General features: G+C 46.0%; 2 protein-coding genes across 7 annotated transcripts in view; one reads left to right on the forward strand and one right to left on the reverse strand.

The window, feature by feature from the left end:
* Nucleotides 1-3,639: 3,639 nt before the first annotated feature.
* On the forward strand, nt 3,640-13,587 carry OPALIN (oligodendrocytic myelin paranodal and inner loop protein). 6 transcript variants are annotated; one of them, XM_073904391.1, is made up of 7 exons: nt 3,720-3,770; nt 5,397-5,581; nt 6,131-6,166; nt 8,257-8,292; nt 9,345-9,464; nt 10,820-10,876; nt 11,717-13,552. In XM_073904391.1, exons 5-7 carry the CDS (start codon nt 9,423-9,425, stop codon nt 11,891-11,893), a joined length of 276 nt encoding a protein of 91 aa, XP_073760492.1. In that variant the 5' UTR covers nt 3,720-3,770; nt 5,397-5,581; nt 6,131-6,166; nt 8,257-8,292; nt 9,345-9,422; the 3' UTR covers nt 11,894-13,552. The 6 variants fall into 6 exon arrangements, with proteins under 6 accessions (XP_073760490.1, XP_073760488.1, XP_073760489.1 ...); XM_073904387.1 differs by lacking the exon at nt 5,397-5,581 and having other exon boundaries at nt 3,649-3,770; nt 11,717-13,556; XM_073904386.1 differs by lacking the exon at nt 5,397-5,581 and having other exon boundaries at nt 3,682-3,770; nt 6,053-6,166; nt 11,717-13,569.
* Nucleotides 13,588-13,642: 55 nt separating this feature from the next.
* Nucleotides 13,643-16,434, reverse strand: part of DNTT (DNA nucleotidylexotransferase) — a 28,557-nt gene continuing 25,765 nt past the window's right edge. Inside the window, exons 10-11 of the mRNA XM_025880938.2 lie at nt 15,850-15,933; nt 13,643-13,927 (exon numbers count right to left, since the gene is read on the reverse strand). Of these exons, the coding sequence (XP_025736723.1) occupies nt 13,841-13,927; nt 15,850-15,933 (171 nt within the window). The 3' untranslated portion in view covers nt 13,643-13,840. The remainder of the gene's footprint in view (nt 13,928-15,849; nt 15,934-16,434) is intronic.

Consider the following 16,434-nt stretch of genomic DNA (forward strand, 5'->3'; position numbering starts at 1 on the left):
TTCTCGGGTTGACCAGTTGAGGAGAACTTAGGGTGTGTTTAGAATTTTGTGGGTTATATCAGGGAAGGGTAATAAGGAACCGTGTTTTTTAGAACACTCAGACTGGTCTTAATGCAGAACGATCTAAATGCAGAACTATTTCTGCAACTATTTGGTGCCACGTGTGGAGTGTCAAGGTTTTAGGACTTTCCTTTTTGCAGTCACCAGTACCTCAAGGAGGAGCCCCAATGGGACAAGGGTGTGAATGCTTGAGGGATCAGTCAGGATAAGGTAGTTTATGCTGCGTCAAAAGCAACCCCCGGATATCAAGAATGACATAGGAAAGGCTTATTTCTTGTTCTTACTGCGTGTCCATTTCTCGCGTCTGGAAGCTCTTCCACATTAGCCTTGGTCAGGACGGGGATGATGGTGCTGCTGCTACCTGGAGCTTTGCTGATTTCTAGATCATGCAATGTCTCTGACAGCTGCCTAGAAGTGCCATATCAATTCCACTCCCATGTCCTTGGCCAAAGCAATGCATACAGCTACTCTTAACTTGGGGTTAAGAATGAGATGAACCCTTGTAATCCAGGCTTCACAGGGAAGCCGGGTGACCTGCGTCCACGTCACCTAGCTCCGCTCCCACTTAGACTCCAGAAATATCTACTGGACCCCACTAAGGACTCTCACATGTGACATTCATAGATAGAGAAATGACCAGAATCTTTCTGTGTGTTTTAACATTTTACTTCATCACTATTTCCTTACTGACAATTTAGATACAGATTTAAAAAAATCAAGAGTCAGGCCATTGGTCTTTTGGCATGGTCCAGGTTTTTAAACTGGCCAGTTATTGCCTGGCAAACCACTTGTGTGATTGTACAACTTTAAATGGTGACAAGATAAAAATGAGAGCATCTTCGCGTCAGTGGCTGCCAATGTCTCACCCACAAAAGGGCATTCTTTCTACAGTTCCTGAGAAGATAATTCCCAGGCCTAACACTGCCAGAGGAGGAGAGACCACTCATCTCCCCATTCCCTCTTCTTTGAGTGATGGTGCCATGTTCCTTTCGCAGAACAAACCACCTAGTCTCCAATCGGAAGGCGTGGCATCCTGGGGCACATGACCGCAGCCAGACCGATCAGATCCTCTTCCTGGAATTGAAGTCTTGATCAAGGGGCGAAAGGGCTGCGATGTTTTGGAGCTCATTTTCCCTGGGGGGATATCCTGAGAAGACAGTGGAAAAGTCTCTGCTGCTGAAGCCTCAGGAGCAGCCTCGCTCCGCCTTCCCAGAGCCTGCTTCCCTGGCCCTCTCTTCCTTCTGTGAGCTCTGCTATACCCAGCCAATAAAGTCCCCTTCTTCTTAAGTTAATCATGGCCCGTTTGGATGCCTGTGACCAGAGAACCACGACTGGCCCGGACACTTGGCCAGTGCACCACTGACTAGAGGTCTTAGCAATTCTCTTAAAGGAATAACCTGTCCATTGGAGGGAGAGGTGGTGGTCAGTGGGTGTATAGCAAACAGAAAGAATCAAGAAGGACCTCACTGGCCTTACCCCCCATAGACAGCCTAGCCAGAGGGGGCGGGGGCCATGAACTAGAGTCCCTGGGTGCAGTTCTCTGGTCCAGGTGGGGGTCTATGCCCACCACGCCAAGTTAGAGACACACTCTGTACTGGTCGTACTGAATTCACTAGTCTGTCATTGTAAACCTTATCAGCCCCACTTTACAGATGGAGACTGAGGCTGGAAGACATTACTTTGCTAGCCTAAGACCGTGCAGCTTCCACAATTGCAGCTGAGGCGTTAAACACGGGCCTGTCTGAACTGTGTCTCCATGACATCCAGACACAAGGACGTCAGCCGAGGCGTTGCCGTGGAGTCTTGGGAGCTGGAAGCCCCGTGAAGCACCGACCATGTGGTTCCTGCTCGGTCCGGTATCCTCGGGCCTGGATCCCTGCGCCCCACATCCATTTTTCCAGTATCACCTGCCTGAACACACAGGGCCCCTGTGCCCTCTGTGAGCCGAGTCCCAAACCCAGGAGTCAGCTTCCTTCTGCACCTTTTACTCCACTGTCAAATCTCACTGCCTTTACCTCCACAGTAAGTCCCGGACCCATTCACTGCTCTCCATTTCTACTGCCCCCGTCCCCGGGCGGCCGTCACCAGCGCTCACTTGCTCGCTGCTGGCAGGGCGGCCCTTGTAATCCGGGCTTCACAGGGAAGCCAGGTGACCTGCGTCCACGTCACCTAGCTCCGCTCCCACTTAGACTCCTGAAAGCCGTCCCATGGCTCGACGATGGAAATCTTGCCGTGCCCTGCCATGCTCACCCCATCGGGCCCCTAACTCACTCAGTCTTTTGTTGTTGTTGCTAAGACATTCTGTTTGTTTGTTTCCAGTGTAGTTCACATACCGTGTTACAGTAGTCTGAGTTCTACGATATAGCGATTCACCGATTCTGTACATTACTCAGTGCGCATCATGATAAGTGTGCTCTGAATCCCCATCACCTGTTTCACCCATCCCCCACCCCCCTGCCCTTGGGTAACCACCAGTTTGTTCTCCGTAGTTAAGACTCTTGTCTCCTTTTTCCTTCGTTTGTTTTGTTTCTTAAACTCCACACATGTAACTCACTCTGTCTTACTCCTTCCAAGGTCGCTCCCCTGGTTTATGTTCCTTCAGGACCACGGGCCTCTTTCCGGGCCGTGCCTGCTTCAGCCCTGGAGCTCTGCACACGCTGTTCCCTCTGCCAGACACCCTCTTGTCTGTCCCACACATCTTAAATACGTGTGTCCCCCAGGGACATCGAAAGCAACTGTTTCCCAGTCACTCCGGTCACTCCTTCTGCTCCTCTCCTAGTGGGTCTCACTTGTTCTGACTGGGGTCCACCTGCGCTTGCTGGAACATACACTCTCCAAGAGCTGGGGCCTCATTTGCCTCATCGCCGAGGCCCAGAACCATGCCCAGAAAACCGCTTGACATACAGAAAGTGCCAGAAAGCTTTGTTGAATCATGAGCAATGCATTCACTTAAGTGATCAGATTTATCGGTCAGAATTCTGTTGTTTTGTTGGCATGGGACTCCAGTTCCCTCCCTGTTTTAAAGAAGCAAATTCCTAACAAAGACCTCATCAAAAATATAAAGCAGTCCCCGTCAGTGGCTTCCTCCAGCTCTACAAGGGTCCCCACTCAAAACGTGAGAACAGAAAGGGGGTGAGGCTAAACTCCCCTCCAGGCAGCTCACTGACCAGGGAGTGTGTTCACCGGGGGGCTGCAGCCTGGCCTCCAACACCCCTCACGCAGCCATCCCCTGTGTTGATGCTGTTGGTGTGCTGACCCCACGGAGGCTGGGACAGTGGGCCACACGGACGCCGGCAGCGGGGGAGGGTGTGGCCGGCCTCAGCCTGCGGGTCCCATTGTTGCTAAAGAGCTGCCGGCCGCAGAAGCCACCGAGCTCTCAAGCTAGCCATGGGTTCTCTGCTGAGATGGAGGCGTAGCTAAGGAAGGAGGCTGGAAAGTAAGGAGAAAAAGAAAACAAAGAGGGTGGGTGGTGGGGCCAACCACAGTGGCCGTGAAGCAGGACACCACCTCCCTGAGGGATGGGCAGGCAACTCAGCTACTCCCCTGACCATAAATGGCTTGGCTGTCATGGAACCACCCCTTGCCCTGTCACCCTGGCTCTCCCAGCTGGATGCTCCTACAAATGTGAGACATAAGCCCACAGCGCAAGCAAGAAAGGAGCTTGCCGAGGGTGGTGTTGGGAGAAGGTTCTCGGGAGGCTGTCAGAAATGGTGAGTAGGCTAGCTCAGCCTAACCTTCCCTTCTCGCTATAAAGAACAACTCCCAGGCATTGAAAGCTCACATCTTCTCATGCAAATAGGACGGTACTGTCAGCACTAGGACTTCAAGGGGCTTGGGTGGTTTTTTTAAATTGTTATCTTCCTGCATGCAAAATACTAATCATTAAAACAATTCTTATCTAATATTTGCTGATCTCATCTTTTACTTTAATATTAAGGTTTTGTGTTTAAAACCTCACATACAACAAGGGCGCAAAGTGGATGTTTTGGCCAAATTCATTTCCCAGTTGAAGCAATGGGTGGGAGCCTTGCCTTTATCCTCATGTGCTCAGTCTGCCTTCCGTTATGTGATCAGCAACGTAGATACTCAGAAATGGCATTGGAAACGTTCCGATTTTCTTACTGACTTGTGACACATATTTGGGTGTGACTCAATCAGATGAAGTTTGCTACGTTAGAAGAGGCTTCTGGGGTTCTTTTATTAAAGAGATTATGAGAAAGAGTTGAATTCCGGCTTTGGACTTAGAAAGATCCGTGATCTGACCACCAGTCCCAGACCACTTACCAGCAACCAGTCTTGCTCTCAGTCCCCACATCCACGATGTAGGGATGGTAGCGTTCCCCTTACGGGACGGTTATGCATGCGGTGTGTGACATACAGCGTCCCCTCAAGGACAGTGAGCAATTATCCTGCCTCTCCCCGCTTCCCCTCACAAATGGCAAGCTCATAGTGAGGGACACTTGACCACTGAGATCCTCATGTGCCTTTAGAGCTGTTATGCAGACATTACAGAGTGCTTATAGACTAGCAAGCGGTGCATTGTAGAAAATTCAGTGCTTGGAATGTTGCTAATCTATGCATGCAGTTCCATCCAATAAGAACTTCCCAAGTGGCTTCCTTGTGCCTTGCTCGGTGCTGGCCAGGCCATGAAGAACATGACATTGTGTGATGCCCCCGCACTGCTACACACCTAGAGCATTTTACAGTTTGGATGTTGTTCCCTTTGTGCTTCTGGGCAAAGCGAGTTAACATCACCCCTGTTTTAAGGCTGGGAAAACAGATTTGCTGTGAGGAAATGGAGACCAGAGACTTTGAGTCACTTTTCCAAGGCCACACAGTTCCTAAGTGACTGGGTCTGGACTGGAACCCAGATTGGGTGACTCCAAGCCCAGGGCTGCCTCACCCTACCCAGTGGCCTCTCTAAAGGACACAGCCTCAGATTCTCCCCACCAAAACTGATGGGATGTTTTTCTTGCCACAAGAGCACTGGAGTGTTATTTCTACAAAATAGGAATGTCTTTCTGAAATTGGCCAAAATCTTCGTCATCCAGACACTGATAAACAGCACACGCAATGGCCCACTTGCTGCTGCTCCCCCTCTTTTGCTGTCCCCCCAAAGGGACCTTTGTCTTGGGCCTGCTGACATCAGTACCCAGTATTCACTGATGAGATAAGGCTCTGGGCAGCTGCGTCCCACACAGTGGCCACCAAGTGCCCTTGCAGCATCTGTGGGCTTGGTTGGTGTTAGCACAGAGGGCAGTGGTTGGGTCCCTTGAGCAGGAAGCCCTGGAGCCAAGGTGGCGCAGGATATTCCTCTTGCTCCAATATTGTCCTAGAAGAGTGTTTATCTCGGTATCGGTAAAGAGCAGCCTGGACAGACTGGCCTCGGCTAGCCCAGACCGCAGTGACAAAGATGGAGACAGGGTGGAGGAAGGAGCCATGGGAGGTTCGCACAGGCTAACAACTCAGTGCCCCACGGAGCTCACGACCTTCCAATATTGACTCCATATTTGGGGGAGAGGTGAGGCTGGGTGCTGAGTGAGGGGAGGGTACAGAGGGTTTCCCTCTCCTCTGTTGTCCTGAGCAGCTCGGCCTGAGCCTGCAACCTGTGTCTCAGACTCAGCACGCACAGAAGCCTTGTCCTTCTCATGCCCTCTCTCCCGGGGAGGGGGTTCAGAGCAGGTGTTCTTATTGGAGCCTGCCCCTCGTGGCCCTTACTTCCTACCCCAAGCAGAAAGTACCAAGTCCTTCTAAACTCATACCATTCCCTCCCTCAAAGGAGCTCTGGGGGAAAACAACTTTCAGTGCTTTGCTGAATTTCTAACGTGGTCTTTGCTGCCCTCTGGGTTGGGACCCATCAGGCAATCACTGGCTGGCCCCTTCATCGGGCCCTGGCTGGGGATCTGAGGAGGGGAGAGGGGCCGAGATTGGGAGCAGAGGTTGGGGTTTGACTGAGCCTGTGGAATCAGTGAATTTTTCTGTGACCCACCAGGTTGGGTGACAGTCGGTAGAGGGGTCAGGAGCCTGGCTGGCCATTCTTGGAGCGTTAATGTTTCCTTCTCTCCATCAGAGTTTCTCACTGAACTTCACACTGCCGGCCAACACGGTAAGTGCTGCAGGCCCCAGTCACCGGGCAAGTGGGGCAGATGGGCACACGTGCTTGGGGGTGGGGTGAGGAGGGGCGGGCAGAGCTCCTTCACTTGGACCTCATGCTGAGGGCCGAATCCCAGGTTTTCAAAGGCACTTATGAACAGTTGTGGGGGGGGGGAAGTGCTGAGACAAACTTTTTCAATAATAAAAATTATAAATAAACATTTTGAAAGTAAAATAGAAAAAAAAATCAAAACACCTAAATTCCAATCAGCAGAAAACATTGGTGTCATTCCTTCTAGTCCTGTTTGACTTTATCTTTATTTTGACTTTATATATATTTTGACATGTGTTGTCAAATGTACCATTGTATTCTTACTCTACATATGATTTTATATACATTTTATGATACATATTTTCCATCAGCCCTTATAACCATAACTGAGGATAGTCATGTGATTTTCCTTCAAGTGAATTATTTCTTTGATCTGTTAGCCACAATTAGGAATCATTTTGTAATAAAAATAGTTATAGCTAAATCCTTGTCTGCATTTAAGGTGATTTCCTTAGTATATGTTCTAGAAGGCATTGCTGGGTCAACAAGAACGAACAGTTTATGGCTCTTGAGTATGGCATTTAGTTCCAAGTCAGATGGAGACTGTCAGCTGCTGAAGGCATGTAGTTTCAGTCCTTTGCCGATCTTCTGTCTTCTGCTCTCCTGTTGTGTTAGAGGTAACACACAGCCAGGGCTGTTTTCCGACTCGCAGCACAGCTCTGATTGAGCCAAGCATTTTCCTGGCCGGGTTTTTTAGCGGGTTTGGAGTTGTGCCAAATTTTCCTGAGAAGTTACATTGTTATTCAAAGAGAATAAGCAGAATCTGCCTGGTGAGACAATGCGTGAGCCAGTGATCATTGTTACTGTAACCCGGAGACATGGTCCTGGAGAGCCCCAGAAAGGGTCCATCTTGTGACTCACTGCCTGCCTCTGGCGCCCACTACTGGCCGCCCTGGATCTCTGTCCCTGGCCTACCCTGGCACCCCCTCTGCCTTCGGGATCTCCCTGTCTTGCTCTGCTCCCTGCTTCAGCCTCTGACTGTTGTCAGACTCCCCAGCCCTCTCTGTACCTGTCAGAACCTTTTGATATGGTCCCTGCTGGAACATTCTCCCTGACAGCTTGAACTCAGCAGGTCTGTGGAGACCCCAGGTTCTGTCTTATCCTGGCTTGGCCTACCCTATGAGGGTAACTCAGAGAAGCTCGGGGCGGTAGAGGTGAGTGGGGCTGAGAGGGAAGCCCTTATGATGCCAGTCATCGCCTTTTGTAATGCCTTCTCTGTTAATAGCCCATTTCTCTGAGAACCGTCCCTTCCTCCCTTTGGACCTATGTAGGGCAACCAACCATCCCGGTTTGTCTGGGACTGTCTGGGTTTAGCAGTGCACATCCTATATCCTGGGCAAGTTCTCTGGATGGTTGGTAACCTTATCTGGCAGTTACATTCTATTGCATAACCCTTCCCTTTTGGGGACACCTGGGTGGCTCAGTCGGTGGAGCTGCCTGCTCTCGATTTCGGCTTCTGTCATGATCTCAGGGTCCTGAGATCGAGCCGTGGGTCAGACTCCACACTCAGCGGGGACCCTGCTTCAGGATTCTCTCTCTCCCTCTGCCCCTCCCCCTGCTCACTCGCATGCACTCTCTCTCTCTAAAATAAATAAATGAAACTTAGGAAAAAATAAATAAATAACACTTCCCTTTTGGTGCAGGTGAACGACCGGAATGCCAGTGCTCTGGGAAGTAGGAGAGAGGTGAATACCTGGCTCATCAGAGCCTATCTGCAGGGGGGTTTGGAACCAGGGTACATATGCAAGTCAGTCTCTGCTGAGCCATACTGAACTGTCAAGGACAAAAACTGTATTGGTGTGCTGCATTTGGTCACGGAAGGAAGTGTAGCCCCGTGGTGAAGAGCATGAACTCTGGATCTACCACTTAAGGCATCTACCACTTAGGGCATTTAGGCATTATGGCTTAACCTTGGATAGGCTGTTTGTATAATGTGCCCTGTGTGGTTTTGTTGTTTTTTTTTTTAAGATGTATGTTCTTTTCCCACACAGACTTCCTCCCCACCTGCTACAAGTGGGAAAGAAGCAGTAAGTATATCACTACATAATGGAACCTTGGTTTGGTCACTTATAAAATGGGAATAATAATCTAGCCATTTTCTACCTTAGTTTTGAGGAGTAAAGTTCAATACATGAACTGTCACCAAACACAGAATCTGGTTCAACAATTATTCTTACAACCAACTCAGCTCAAAAATGAGGGAGAGCATGCAGGAATCACAGGCAATTTTTACAAAGTGTTAAGCAGAAAAAGCTAGACGTAAAAGAGTACAGACTTTTCATGTCCATCTAGGTGATGTTGGAAAACAAAACCAAAACTAATCTACGGTGACAGAGTTCAGGATAGTGGTTACACATGCCATTACTAGAAGGGAGTATGGGGCAGCTTCTGGGGTCCTGGCCATGTTGTGAGTCCTCATCTGGGTACTGGTTAGCTGTGTGGGTTCCACATGTGAAGTCATCCAGCTATATATTTATGATTTATATACTTTTCTGTATGTATGTTATATAGAGAGTTGAGTGTTTATAGGGATTCTGCAGGTTATCTTTGATATTTCCAGGTAATCTACAAATTTGAAAATTTAGGTGGAGACAAGCATGGCCATTTCCATTCAGATCAAAGCAAAATGGAAATTTGAAAATTAATTGCTTAATGCATATAGTGCAGGTAAATGTAAACATTCACATCAAAATGATGTGGGATATAACTTTTTACTTTTTGCCAAACTGATAGGTTAAAATAGTATCTAATCGTTGATTTGAATTGTTTCTCAGCTTTTGCTATGTTGATGAGACATCTGTATTTCCGTTTGTAGGAATGGCCTGTTCATACCCTTTGCCCATTTTTCCTACTGGATTGTCACCCTTTTCCTATTGATTCAAACTATGTAAATTAAGTCCTATGACATGAGTCATTTGTCATGTATATTGCAAACATCTTTTCTGCAGTATTTTATTGACCTTTTGATTTTGTATATGACACTTAGAGGCTATGCGGTTTTTGTTTTGTTTTATTTTTAATCAACTAGACTTTCCCTTTATTCTTGGAGAACCTGACTCTGCCCTTCTCTGTATGGCAGGACTGTGGGCCCTCTCTTGGATTAGCAGCAGGCATCCCATCCCTGGTGGCCACAGCCCTGCTGGTGGCTTTACTATTTATGCTGATCCGCCGAAGAAGAAGCAGCAATGAGTCCACGGAGGTGATTAGCAAGCTCCTTTGTGTCTGGCTGTGTGGGCAGGAATCAGTATTTCAGTGAATTGGCTTTGGGCCGAGGGTGTCAGGATCCAAATCTGTTTCCCGGGGACACAATGGTGGACATTCCTGCCCCTCAGTTTCTATCTCAGACTCATGATACTACACTCCAGGCAGAGCCAATCTGTCACCCAACCTTCGCTCTAGGAAATCCATGGCAACAAGGCTGGTATTTGGGGTGGCAGAAAGTAGCCGTGGAGAGGGACAGGTGTTGCCATGGCAAATGCACATCTGTACTGTGGATGTGTTTTCTAAAGTCAAGGACAAAAGGGCCCAAGCTTCAAAAGAGAGTGGGGACAATCTCAGGAAAGGTAGGAGACAAACAGGTGCTGAGGGGTCTATGGTAGGGATAGGCCCACAAGTATTTGGCTCTGTTTATCTTTGCCCTTTTTCTACATCGGAACACACATCAGTCACAGGAGAATCTACCAACCCCACCCCTCCAAATGCTGGATTGCTCTGGAGACTAGGCTCAGAATTCAAAGGCCACCCAGACAATATCCAAGAGGTTTCTCTGGTTATAATACAACTGTGTTGTGTGGACTCCAGGTTCTAATTCCATCCTCTATGAACAATCCTGCTTTTTCTCATACTGATAAGCATTAACGCGAGAAAGGCAGCCTAGGCTCTACCCCTGGCCCTGCCACTTAATGATTTATGTGATCCTGAGCAAGTGACTTCACATTGTCTGTGCCTTGGTTAGTTCTACTCCAAAATAGGAGTCATAAACACTACCCTCCCTATTTTAGGAGGTTGTGAGGATGGACTGAGATCATGGTTGTAAAGATCTGTTGAAAAGCTGTAAACTTTAAACATGTTAAGGTGTATTGTGGTTGGTGGTGGTGCTATTTATTTAAGTCATAGTTCCTTAACCTTCAGTGCACTTTAAAAATCATCTAGGAGGCTACCAAAAATACCAGTCACCAAAACCAATTAAATTAGTATCTCTGGACAATAGAGCTGTGGCATGCAGAATTTTAAGTATATACTAAAATAGAGAGGATAGTATAATGAACCCAATTATCAAAATGTGGCCAATCTTGTTTGATCTCTACTACTACCCACTTCTCCCCACTGTCCAATCCTGGATTATTTTCAAAATAATTTATAATGGTATTTCTCATTTAAGGATTTTTGGGGGGCAATTATTATCTGTTTGCTTACTTTGTTTTGCTTTTAAAGCTGTCTAGTGATTCTTATGTGCATGCAGGCTTAAGAACCACTGATTTTAATCATGATCATGGGTAAATGCTGTGACCCTTCATTTCTTCTTCGTTTCTTAATTTATTTTTACCAACTTAGGAAAGTGAGAGACCATGTGAAATTTCAGAAATCTATGACAATCCCAAGATTGCTGAGGTAAGAACTCTTGGTTAAAATCACTGTATATCAATGGGGCCCCTGGGTAGCTCAGTTGGTTAAGTGTCTGACTCTTGATTTTGGTTCAGGTCATGATCTCAGGGTCATGAGATCGAGCCCCATGTCAGGCTCCATGCTCATCGGGGAGTCTGCCTGAGATTTTCTCTCTCCCCTTCCCCACTGTGCTCTCTGTCTCTCTGTCTTTCTCCCAATAAATAAGTAGATGCTAACAGATTTTTTTTCATGAAACTCAATAAGATACTCCTAAAATCTATATGGAAGAAGGCAGAAAAATATTTGAAAACTAGTAATGAACAGACAGAACAAACAGAAAACAAATGGGAAGATGGTACATTTCTAAATGAACCATAAATAAACCATATCAATGACTTCATTAAATAAAAATGGTCTAAATACCCCAATTAAGAGGCAGAGATATAAAAATAAAATTTTTTTATCAGTTTGGATATAAAAACAAGATCCAACTGTATGCTGCCTGCAAAAACTCACTTTAAATATAAAGACACCAATAGATTAAGGTAAAAGGAATGCCATCCGAACATTAAACAGAAGAGAGTTGAGTGGCCAGAAAAAAAATCTGCCAGGGCATTAAACTTGGCAATTGTCGGCCTCCCCTCATTTGTTTTCTGTCTCTCAAGAATTACATCCTTCCTTGCCTGATGTCCAGCATCTTGGTAACTATTGTTTTAAATGTTTGGGTTTTTTTCCCTGACTTTTGGTTGTTTCAGGTGGGAGGGTAAATCTGGTTGCTGTTGCTCCATTTGGGCCAGAAGCAGAAGTCTTTGCTCTATTTTTCAAAAACCTGTTTATTTTCTCAAGAATCCTAGGAGGTCACCCACACATGAGAAGAATCTGACGGGAGCAGAAGGAGCCCACGTATATGTGAAGACTGTAGCAGGAAGCGAGGAGCCCATGCATGACACTTACCGTCCTCCTGTCGGAATGGAGAGAAGAAGGGGATTGTGGTGGCTTGTGCCCAGATTGAGCCTGGAATGAGGCAGTTCGGTCAAGGAGCAGATCTAGAGCTGGAACAGAGCTGAAAACCCAGGGATCTGTGCTCAGAGTGAGGAGAGATACTAAGCTGCTTCTTAACCAATCCAAATTTCCATTGCAGATCTGGAAAACTTTGGGTTGATTTGTCTCTGTAGGTGACAGAATAAGGACTCATTCCAACACTCAGATCTTGTTGTTTAATAAGCAGTGAAGCACCAAGTGAGGTCCAGAAGGAGCCCTTTGATCCTGGTCTTGACCTATGCTTTTCTTCACGATTTTGGGAAAGGGGCTTGATTTCTGTGTGTCTTGCCTTATCATCTTTTTTCCACATCTCTTTTCTCAAAAAAACAAAACAAAACAAAAAAACATCACACCTGGCTTCCATGGGAAGGTTGGCCAGGGCTAACATGGTGCAAGTTGGGATATAAATAAAACTTAAAGGGGATGTTTCAGGGGAAGCAATTTCTTATTCCTGAACATCTCAAGGTGGAAATCATGTGGAGTCATATGTTCCCTGACCGCAGGGGTAGCACATAGCTGGATCATTCATTGCTCCCATTTGTGTTTGTGATCAGAGAGTACATAAGGAAGGTGATTCTACAATAGACTCTGCGTGTGTGTGTGTGTGTGTGTGTGTGTGTGTGTGTGTGTGTGTGTAGGGTAAATATGGTAGAGTGAAGGCAAGCGTTGTTCCAAGAGATTATGAGAAATGAGGGCTATATCCATTTTGTGGGAGTGGAGAGAAAGGCTTCCACTGCACTCTCTAGGGAGAGAGAGTGAGAAGACTCAGAGTGGATGAACACAGGACCAGAAGGGTGGGCTAAGTAGCAATTTGCTTGCCATCTGAGGAAAAGTCTGTGAACAGCATCAGCTGGCTCAGGTCAGGCCTTCACCAGGGCTTCTGTGAGGAGGCTTCCCCAGGAGTCCTGGTTCCCTCATGCAGAGAGGGCCACTGCTGGTGAACAAGCAGAGTCTCCTAGTGGGAGAACCTGGGTCCATAGCATCTCAGGATCCATCCACCAACTCCACTTTGATAGGCCGTGGAGGCATTTCTTTCTCATACAGGGCCTCTGATTGCTCAGAAACAAGTCCCCTCTTCTTCAAACAAGTACGAACAAGTTCTACAAACTCAATCAATCACTGCCACCTGCCAACATGTGCTTTCAAGGCTGCCTCCCTTACCCTGGGTATCCTAAGATGAAACGACCAAGAGAAAGCATCTCCCTGAGAGAGAAAGGGCCACTAAGATCCAGCGAGAGACTCAGAGATAGAAAACAGGGGAGATATTCCTTTGGCATTTAGGAAATTGTACTTCTGAGTGAAAGCAGTGGGAATACATCCCGTGTGTGGCCTTTTGCTGGGACGCCTAGAGAACAGCTCCATGATGACAGAGAAGCAGACTATGACCTGAGCAGAGTGGGTCTAGAGTTAGTACCCCATCCTCCAAAAGCTCCAGAAGGGACCTAGAACCCCCTCCAGAATCTCTGATCTTCTAGTTAAACGTGTTTCTCTCCTCGAGATAAGTCTTCAACTCTTCGTTTTCATTTTGTTACATTTTTGTTTAGAATATTTTTATAGTATTTGTGTGAAAAAGAAGACTCCACCATCTCTTGTTTCCTCCTATTTTTATTGCAAATATACAGTATCTCAGCTACACTGTGGGCAAAGTGGGCTTTGATGAGCTTTCCTGAAATAAGCCACCAATTTCAACATCATTTCTATGGAAAAATGCATTGTGAATTCTAAGCAACGGTCATATGAATGGCCTATTAGAGCATAACCCATTACCAGGTGCTGCCTTATCAAGTTTCCAAAACTATTCCTAATGGCAATCTGCATTTCAATAAGGCTTAAAGAATCTCATATTTTCCTAAGGCATCTTTACTACAATATGAAGCATAATTTATTTAACCTGAAAAAAAAAAGCTGAAAAAAAGTTGACAACTTTTTCTAGGCATTTCTTTCCCATGGTTCAATGTAATCCAATCCCAGATGTGCAAAAATTTCTTCTTCACTTTCTGCTTTGAGGAATATTTTCTGAAAGTATAAAAAGAAATATGTGCATTCAGATATTTTTAAACATCTCGATGCTGACATAGTGGAAGTTTTACTTATAAATTGTCTTGGCAGAATGAATTATTATGAAAACATAATTCCCTGCTTCTGAGTATAAAAAGTCATCCTAACTGCTTTTTTTTATCTTAACTGACTTCTGTAATTTTTACATTTTCCCACCCAAAAATGTGGTATTTCATAGATAAAGGTAAAATTATGACAACCTTACCTTTACCTATGACACCTTACCTACGTATGACAACCTTATATTTAGCTACGGGCATTTGGTATTTTTCCTATGGGTCTGTAGTTCTTAACCACAGTTGTGCATTAGAACCACATGAAGGGACTTCTAAAAAAAACATTGAGCTACACCCCAGTCCAGTGAAATGAGAATCTCAGGAGAGGTCCTATCATCAATCTTTTTAAAGGCTCTGGGTAAATCTCATGTGCAGCCAGAATGATGCACTGCTGCTCTGAGGTAATGGGGAGAGGCAATTATAGGTTACATGTATATGTTGGGTTCCTCTTCTGGCCTTCCTCACCTGCCCCACCCCGAACCCCACCAGGCTCCCACCCCATGATCTCTTTTAGATCAAGCAGCACTTCTCTGTCATCCCTTCTTGCCTTTAGCACAGTGTGGGGGCATATGAGATATACTCCATTATGTTAAACTATTTAGAATGTGTTCATTTGTAAGCATTCCTAAATTGTGTTATGTGAGTCTGCCTCCACTCACATGCTTGACATCTGAGGCTTTCCTGCCAATCTACAATCTGTTATCTGACAGCAGCACCTTGATTTTTCTTTGGAAAACCACCCTTCCCTCCTCTCCATCCATGAGGATCAGGTGTGGGGCTAATTCCCTCTCCAAGGAGGGCCACATGATCCAAGCCTGACCAATCAGAGCCACAGTAAAGGGTTCAGGGATGGGCACACGGCCCAGGCCTGGCCAATGAATATCAACTAGGACTCTTGATATTTCCTATTAGGAAAGAGGTTCTCCTCTGTTAAGCTGGAAGGATGGGAATCATGGGAAAACCTGCATTAGCAGCTGGATGCAGCCATACCTGAAGTCAGTATTACCCTCAGATGCTGCAATATATAAGCCAAGCACCCCTTTTTTGCTATGCCATCTTGGATTGGGTTTCTGACTTTTAACTGAGATAGCTCTAACTAAATACAGCTCATTTAGACTGTAAGCTCCTAGAGCGTAAAGATCATTGCTTCTAGTTATTTTGTATCTTATTCCCCTCAGAGCTTAGTTTAGTGTCCTTGACCACTGTAAGAACAGTAGACCTTAACATGTAGATTTAACAGATGAATATTTAACTCTTCATAATTCATACAGTAATTTATCATTTTGATGAGGCATGAATTTGGATCATGACCAGTGTAAGGCTAACCAAGTGAGTTACATAGCCGGTGGGTAAGCTTAGCTGACTGCTCATCTACATCTCAGGGCAGCTCTGTTGCTCTCTCTCTTGCAGTAACACTCTCATTAATGACCTATGCGGTCACTTACAATGCTACTGCTCACTGCATTTAAGGGGTACTTGAATGGTATTTATGACTTGGGAGAATCCTTGGTTTCCTTTGGAATTATTCACTAAAAATACCAAAGATATACCAGACTCAATGAAAGTTCACTGCTGGACTGGTTCTGAGGGCCCAACAAGCTCATCATCTTTGAGCCCAAAGCCCCTGAGGTACATTCTGGGCCAGGTGGGGGCCATGCTCCCATCAGGATCCTTCTAGCTGCCCTCAACTCTGATCTGTGGGAACAGGACACTCAGGGCAAAGGAAACTGAACCTGGACACTAAAATCAGTTCAGGAAAAGTGCTCAGGGAGCCAACCATTGGGATGAGGATCAAAGAATCCCATCTTGGGTAGACAACGCTACCTTGGTCTTGTCATATAATGCATGGTTGTCCAGCACCATCTTCCGCTCATGCGTGGCATAGCGCCGGAGGTCTCTCTCAAACTGCTGGACGAGATATAATTAAAATAAATTACTATCAAGCCTAGAATGTCTTCAGTATTATCTGTTTAGAGGTATCTAAATCTCTACAGTGAAATCTCTCTAAACATTCTCAAAGCAATTTTCTCCCCAAAGGCAAAGCTCCGTGATGACAGAGCTCTGTGCTTGCACCTGCACACTAGAATGTAAGCTCTCTGAAAATAGGAGCCTAACTTGTTCATGACCATATTCTCTTCTCTGATAGTGCCTGGCACATAGAAGATATACAGCAAATGTTTGTTGAATGAATAAACAAATGTGAGGATCGTGTCCAGGATAATACCTGGCCCCAAGTAAATGCTGGATAAATATAGTAGGTGTTTTGTTTTGTTTCGTTTTTTTTGGAATATCACTATTATAAGAGAGGATGAGGAGTCAGGAGACCCAACTTCCAGCCTGGATTTTGTCCCTATTTGGCTGTGCTTCTTTTGGCAAGTCACCCAGCTTCTCTGAATCTTGATTTGTCGA

The sequence above is a fragment of the Callorhinus ursinus genome, unplaced genomic scaffold (assembly GCF_003265705.2).
Source record: "Callorhinus ursinus isolate GAN/ISIS: 27379988/994484 unplaced genomic scaffold, GSC_fseal_2.0 scaffold20, whole genome shotgun sequence".
NCBI lineage: Eukaryota > Metazoa > Chordata > Mammalia > Carnivora > Otariidae > Callorhinus > Callorhinus ursinus.